Source organism: Arachis hypogaea, chromosome 14, assembly GCF_003086295.3.
Source record: "Arachis hypogaea cultivar Tifrunner chromosome 14, arahy.Tifrunner.gnm2.J5K5, whole genome shotgun sequence".
Lineage (NCBI taxonomy): Eukaryota > Viridiplantae > Streptophyta > Magnoliopsida > Fabales > Fabaceae > Arachis > Arachis hypogaea.
In genome coordinates, this window is record NC_092049.1 from 5,315,474 (window position 1) to 5,323,114 (window position 7,641).

The 7,641-nt window shown below is 34.1% G+C and overlaps 1 protein-coding gene and 1 long non-coding RNA gene across 3 annotated transcripts; one reads left to right on the forward strand and one right to left on the reverse strand.

Annotated features, from left to right (window-relative positions):
• Window positions 1–832: 832 nt before the first annotated feature.
• LOC140178242 (uncharacterized) lies at window positions 833–3,417 on the forward strand. The gene is made up of 2 exons (XR_011870552.1): window positions 833–996; window positions 2,431–3,417. It is a non-coding gene; the product is annotated as an uncharacterized lncRNA (long non-coding RNA).
• Window positions 2,312–7,257, reverse strand: LOC112741151 (DUF21 domain-containing protein At4g14240-like). Of its 2 annotated transcripts, XM_025790014.2 has the most exons (13): window positions 6,893–7,257; window positions 6,718–6,794; window positions 6,187–6,270; window positions 5,977–6,090; window positions 5,401–5,484; window positions 5,209–5,280; window positions 4,938–5,005; window positions 4,136–4,223; window positions 3,966–4,039; window positions 2,930–3,299; window positions 2,794–2,840; window positions 2,639–2,714; window positions 2,312–2,543 (listed from the first exon to the last, which is right to left on the reverse strand). In XM_025790014.2, the coding sequence occupies exons 1-13, from the start codon at window positions 7,134–7,136 to the stop codon at window positions 2,448–2,450; spliced, it is 1,494 nt and encodes a 497-aa protein (XP_025645799.1). In that variant the 5' UTR covers window positions 7,137–7,257; the 3' UTR covers window positions 2,312–2,447. The 2 variants fall into 2 exon arrangements, with proteins under 2 accessions (XP_025645799.1, XP_025645798.1); XM_025790013.2 differs by having other exon boundaries at window positions 2,794–3,299; window positions 6,893–7,241.
• Between the last annotated feature and the right edge of the window lie 384 nt (window positions 7,258–7,641).

The following is a 7,641-nucleotide window of genomic DNA, read 5'->3' on the forward strand; positions in this document are numbered from 1 at the left end:
CAAATGTATTTGAAATACTCATCTTAGTATAAACTAGTGTTAATCTCTTTCTTAAGTGTATAATTAAAAACTCAAATGTAGCTTTTAATTTTCTTTAAGATATGTCATGTTGGATCATTTGCTATTAAATTGACTATCGTAACATTATATTGAGTGAAAGTCGTACTATTTATTTTTCTTCTCGGTTCGTATAGTAAAAATGTTAATTTATTTTCTATTTTCAATAACTAAAATTGACCAGATATCAAATTTATCAATTAAAAGGATAAAATTTCCTTAATTTAAAAATTTGACATGAAGATTTGTGATTTAACTAATTTTTTTGTTCATTTGATCTAAGTCTATACTTAAAAGGAAAATTCCTCATTCTTAATTTAGCCACAAATCTCTCACTCCAACGGTCAAACCCTTATTTCCTTTTTCTTGATGCCCTTTTTTTGTATGTTTTCATTTTTTGCTTTCAGGCTTTTTTCTTGTAATTTTGTAAAAAAAGAAAAAACAGAAATAAAAAACAAGAAAGCAAACACAGATCCTATGTCTGAAGCAAAATCCTGGTTGTACAATGTGTATGATATCTTTATCTATCTGAGTGAGACACAGAATTGGCATGCTGAAGTTGAGGCACAAAATGGACATGTAGTACATATATAGTAATAGAGACAATAAAATATAGGGAGATATTTAGAGAGACAGGGTTGGCCATTCCAATTAATTAGGATATGATGAGTTTTATAGCAATCTAAGTCCTTTTCAGGGGAGGGGAGGGGGGGACAATATGAGAAAGAGACGGACAAGGCATCTATAAATTTTACTAGGAGAAGCCATCAGTGTCATTCATCATCATCCACTCACTAGGAAGGAAGTTTCACACTTTCTCCACAACCATTTGGAAGGCTTCACTTGCTGGAGCAGAAACTAAGACATATCATTTGGAGATAGATGCACACTTGCACAGTGATTATTCTGAGGTGGGAGAGAAGCAATTATGAACAAAAGGTAAGATCATAATTCATACTTAATATGGGATCAATTTTGAGTTTATGCATGGTTATGTGTTATCTGATATTTCCATACAAAGTTTATTAGCTTTTTCCTTTTTACATCTCTTTTGGTTTCTCCTGCATGTTAATTATTTTGCTTTCTTTGTTTGTTTTCCTCTGATTTTTTTTTCCTTTTTTTATTTCTTTCTTCCTTAGCTTTTTTGGCCAACTTTTGATATGGTAAGCTTTCTTTTTATTCAACGAGAAAACTTTTGATCAATATCTATAGAGAAATATGCAGGTAGTCCATTTTATTATATAAAAAAACAATTTTCCTTACTCCAAAAAAATATATAGTATAGATTTTTTCCCTTTCCTTTTTCTCCATTTAAAAAAAGAAACTTTTATACATAAAGCGTAAAATTTACCTAGCACTAATATTTTAGATACTCATCTCCTATCTGATCAGTATATCTACCGGATATACCATAATAAATATTTTATGGGATACTTTGATTTTTTTTATTATATTATTTTATGTTATATGCACAAATTTTGCTTTAGATTATATGCACAATAAGTGTTTTTCTTTCGATGGACCAAAATAATTTTTCCCAATAAATAGTACTTTTGTTTCAACTAAAATAAATAGGAAAGTAGAAGAATCTAAAATAAAAATAAAATACTTTTTTTAAACATAAATAACTTTGTTTTTCTTTTTTTTTTTTACAAGAATTTAATTTTGATATACTGTTAGTGTAAAATAATTTTATATGCGCATCCAATTAATATAAGTAAAAATAACTACCTTTTATATTAATTACGTGAATAGTCATCCAAAAGAATAGATGTAATTGCACACTGTATGAAAATTAAACTTTTTTTTTTACAAATACTAGGATGCATTTGATTTATATTTTCATTTTCTGTTATTATTTTCAGTATTTTTTATTTTTTGGATTTTATAAAAGAAAGAGTGAAAAATAAGAGATGAAAATAAAAAGATTTTATTATTTTCACTGTTTTTACTTTTTCCTTAGTAAAATTCAGAAAACAAAAAACTTTGAAAATGAAAATAAAAAATAAAGACATAAACCAAACACACCCACTCATATATTTTTATTTTCTTTCCAAATGATACTTTTATTGCATTATTGCGTAAGAGTAAATCAAAGGTTGAAAGAGAGTAAATTAAAAAGAGTATTAACAAGTGAAGGTAGTTTTTGTTAAAAATACAAACATTTTTCAAAGATTAAAGATTTCTCAGTTAAAATTGAACTGCTATATGTAATCGGAGGTGCCAGATATACATCTGCATTAGCCCAATAAGCTTGCACTATAACAACACTAGACGTGTTTATTGCCTTTCCAGAAAGAATATGAACATAATATTGTTAACAAAAAAAGTGATACTAACTAAGCTCATCAAATTGTCACTATTTCTCGGTAGGCTAGCTAAGAAGAAGTTCACTGGGAACCTGAAGAATATAACGAATCGTCCCATGTAGATCTCCTTGCAGTTAGCGCCTCATGTCGCCTCGGAGACTGCGGTTTAGTTCCTCCCTGGACGATCAAATCAAAAGTCAAAACCAGATATACATTATACAGAAAACATTGATTATATGTTCCAAAATTTGCTTTAACATGCGATCTCTTACCACTCCCTTAGCCAACCTTCGGATTGATGGCGCTCGTGCAATCGAGGAAGCAGCTGCAGCAGCAGCAACACGTATTCTGCAAAATAAAGTTTATAAGCAGCAGTTTCATCCACCTTTACAAACTTAGTTTCAAAACTTTACTCTCCAATATATACCTCTTATGAACATCAACATATTCATCTGTCTCATCCACAATCTCCTCCTGCACCATTGGAAAAACTTATAATCAGTCTTGAAGGAAAATGATCCAACTGCTGCAGATGGGAGAATATGTCGAAGACTATAATTTACTTGCAGAAGTTCTTCGAACACATCCTCTAGAGTGATAATACCAATCACTTCACCGTCTTCAATACTTTCTGAAAAAGAACCATTTCTTATTATATCATTAGATTGCGAAGCATTTCGCTCCTTACTTCTGGGACTGAGAGCATCTGAGGGCTGGTCAATGTCAACAACAACACTCTTCGATTTTTCACTCTGTAGCAATGGCGTAGTCAACGGCGAATCCCCATTGTCTTGGCTTTCTTCATTTTTGTCTCCATCATTTGTTTGTGCATTTGCATTTCCTTTTCCTTTAGCTCTAACAACAGCAGCCATGTGACTACTGCCCTTTTGAAACTCATTCAGTATATCATAGAGAGGCATGTCCGATGGAACTCTGTGCATATAAACCCATGTTTAACATTAAATTGGAATGTTAAATGTTAAAGTTGTCAAAATCGTTTATTGCCTCCTCTTATTAGTGACATAGTAACAGAGACTATGTATCTAACAAAGCGGTTTGGAGTTACAGCTTTATAGCCCCATTTTTTAATTAAATAAAATGTTAATATAAGCTAAAAATTCAGCATAAAACAGGTATGTGCTATGCAGTACGGCACATGTAAAATATGTTATGTGGGAAGTATACACATGGCACACCCACTTATTAGTGATTTTACGTCACTATAGGTAAAATTAGCCGTTGTCCATGCTTCAAGAAGCACAAAGGATTAAGGTTGTGCTAAATGTAATTAAATCGGATCCCGCTAGGGAGACAATAAACATCTTCTCAAAAGCTTAAACTGATTTTGGGGTTCACCAATACTCGAACTCTTGACCTTTTGGATTTAGCGCTCTAATACCATGCATGATACCACTCATCCCAAAAGCTTCAGCTGATGGGAAAAGATAACACTAATGATTATATCTCTAATACTCTCTAAACTTTCATTGTGCACATTGTATAAATATTCCATTGGCTCCTCATACTTTCCCAATTAAATCACTCATGCACCTTCAGCTCATGCTTTTAGGACAGTTTAATCATTGACAACAAACATACCGTGGAATTCTCCGGATGGAAACAGCACTGACAGGAGTCTCTGTTTCTGGTCGTACAGTTAGAAGACTTTTAACCTAATTCAAAAAGAGAAGGTGAGGAAAAGAGGATAAAGTATAAAAATTGGAAGACTAAAAACAAAGCCAGAATGTGAATGAAGATTTAACACCCACCAGCAGTAGTCCAATAATATTTTTTGGATTTCCAGAATAGACAGGAACCCGGCTGTGCCCACGAGCAAGAATTTTCCCCATTGCCTCCCTAATTTGAGGTTCATTAACATACGTTTCAAGGAATAAAACAATGCATGCCCCAGTACATAAACGTTACATTTTTAAGTCCACACTCCCAAGTCCCATATTCAAGTAAAGTCAGGTCAGTTTTTTTAAAGGAAAAGTATAGGTAGACAATCCTAATATTAAGATTTAGGTGGGTAATTTGGGGTGTAGTGTGTTTTTATTTTGTTGGGTCAATTTTAGAACTCATTGTTCACATTGTTCACAAAAGTCATTGTCTACCTAGCAAAGTCCTTTTTTTAATCAAGATACCTTGAATTTCCACGTATTCTAGTGATCAGTGAAGTGGAAAATATATCAGCAACCAAAAGACCCTTACCGAGGAGATGAAGAATGATTTATTGATTTCCTCTTCAAAGTGAAAATCCATTATCCAAAAACAATTTAAAAGTGCATTACTATTGCATCTTAAAAGGTTCGACACACATTCATGTTCAAAAACATGGACATGACCCTAAAATGATGTGTCCTTGATTTACAAAATGAAAGCAATTGAAAAAAAAATCACACACTGTTTCTGCACTCTCTCAATTATTATCATAGTTGCAATTCTACATTGTAGTATTGATTAATGTATGATATAACTGACTCTTAGCAAGGGAATAACTAAGAGTAATAAAATTTATATCCAAACCAATAAATCTGATGAAGATAACTCAAGCCGCATTGAGACACTCACCAATCCAATATTGAATTGACATCTAAAGAAAAAGTCGATTCGATAGGGGTCATAGCCTCTTCAGCAGTCTATTCGAAGACACACGAATAAGGAAGAAGAAAAATAGTGTTATTTAGAAGCCTTCTGCAAAAAGTGTGAAGAAAATATTCCTTGCACAAGTCAACAGCATACATGATATTTGATAATGAAACAGAATACAGGGAAAAAGAAAACTCTACTGCACAGGAAAGAGTATACTGAAGTAAGGCTTAGTTGCAATTTGCAAACATACCTTTTCAGTTAAATCTAGAGCTCCACTGATAATTGTTGTCTCGTCATGCGAAAGATCACCACCTTTCCCAGCCTGAAAACAAGAAAATCCAACATTTACGGATCAAACACGATGAAGGATTAACAATACCGGTACATTCGGATAACTTCATCAATGCTGGTATGACTGATTCCATCATTAAGGCAATTGTACCTCCTTGCTGTGGATGGAGACGAGAGCTTTTAACTGTGCCCGCCTAAATAAAGCCTCATTATGTCCCAACAGGAAATCTAGAACCTGGGAAAAAAAAATCAGTGAGAAAAAGGATCATCTGTAGGAATGATTAAGATAAATTCTGTCATTGTGCAAGTTAACTCTGCCTATGTTGTGCTTTATCTCAAATCTTTTGCAAAGCCAATCTAAGAGGAGATTCGTATTAAACAGTTGACAACCAGCATAAAACATTTCCAGTCTTCATGGACAGGATCAACAAAACACAAGACTTGTGAATTTGACTTCATCGAAAAGGAATTAAATAGTGCTCATTTGCTAGCACACTAAGCATAATTACATCATATATCTATATGAAACTTCTATCAAAATTTATATAGAAATATTTTGAGATGATATTCTATTCATTTCTACTTGTTTGTTCTTTTCTCAGTTATAATGTACTGGCTAAATGATTATCCAATGAAAATTAATTTTACAGGTTAATGCATATATCATTGAGATTAACACTTCTGAACACAAAAGAATTGGTACTTTAGCCTATGAATGATAAGTCACCTTTCCAATGGGATAAGCAATTGGGTAACATATTATCATTAAAATTCGCACAAGAGATACGAAGTTGGACCCTACAGCAAGCCCATATCTACTGCAAATTGCCTGTGGAATGACCTGAAATCAGAGGGAAAAAATAAGATTTGAAGAAAAAGGAGAAAGAATATTCATTGGACAAAAATGTTGAAAGCTAAATCGCTGACATTGACATACCTCCCCAAAAAACAGAACAAAAGTCACAGAGAGAATGATGGCAACAAACTGATTGAACAACTTATCCAAGTATAACGGAAGCGCCTGCAGATTACAACTTTCAAAGTCAACGGAAGCTTAAAAGTTAAGCATGCCCCACCAATCAGTGTAAAGTATGTATGCATTAAAAATATCATTCAGATATTTGAATGCGGGTCACTAAGCAATGACTCCAAAATCCAAAAGAATGCAGATTCCACATGCAGAGCAATTCCAATTCATCCATCATCAAAACCATTTTAAACAAGTGATTCAAATAAGCATAGTACATAATAAACCATAATGTGTCTGATCCACATTATAATATTATATTATATTTTGATGGTGTTCTATTTTTTTCTAATTTAATCACTTCTACAGTTCTGTTCTACCTATAAGCTCTCCTCAGTGATTTTGTCCAATAAACCACCACATTCTTGAACTAACAACGTCAATATTCCAAATTCCAGTGAAAAATCTAGCATGAAAAAGAAGGAGCATTAATTCAGTTACCTCCATCGCAGCTGCATTACACAGAAGCAGAGTCACCAGAAGCTGGTGTTGTTTCTGAACCACAGGAATTATAGTCGCTGCACACAAAAGAAAAAAAAAACTCAAAAATCACATTGAGTATTCGAAAATCTCGGAATCGGAGAAATTGAATGACGCAGGCAACGAGTAAATGAACCTGCTTGCTTTTTCTCGGTAGGAGAACCACTGCGTTGAAGGATCTCGAGGTCGACGAGGCCGAGAGACATGAGACCTAGGGTTAATCCGGACATTATTCCGGCGAAGATAACGAAGAAGCACGAGAGTCCGGCGTAAATGTACCACCACACCGATCCGAACGGAATGCCTCCCTCGTGGCCGCTGAGTTGGTTCCGAGTCAGAAACCGAGTCACCATCAACGCGTTCACCACATTATTCATCATTCTTCTTCTTCTTCTTCTTCAGTTTCTTTTTCTGGTTCTTTAAAGTTTTCTTCTTCCTTCATAAGCTTTCGTTCGTACTTCAGTTTGCAGTTGCAACTGACTCGTCGCTCGTTAGACACGTGGCGCGTTTAGGGGGCGAGGGACGTTTTTTGTTAGGATGCGTGGATATTCCACTTGTTGACGTGGACCAAAACGGACGATCACGGAGGCCTTCCATCTCACCATTGACGAATCCTGGCCGTTAAGTCTTACATCATCACGGAACACGGAGCCCAATTATTGGGAATCGACTTTCTTGATGGTACTTTCAGATTTTGTTCTTCCCTTTTTCTTTCTTCTAGGCCTATTGGGCCATTTGCGTAGGAAAAAACAAAAAATAAATTTGTTTTTGGGTCATAATAATACCACACTCACAAACTCATAAGTCTGTCTCTCATCAAGCTGCACTAAAGTTCAAATCTCAGAAATGGAATATAGAACCCTTTCTAATATGTATAGTAAGGAT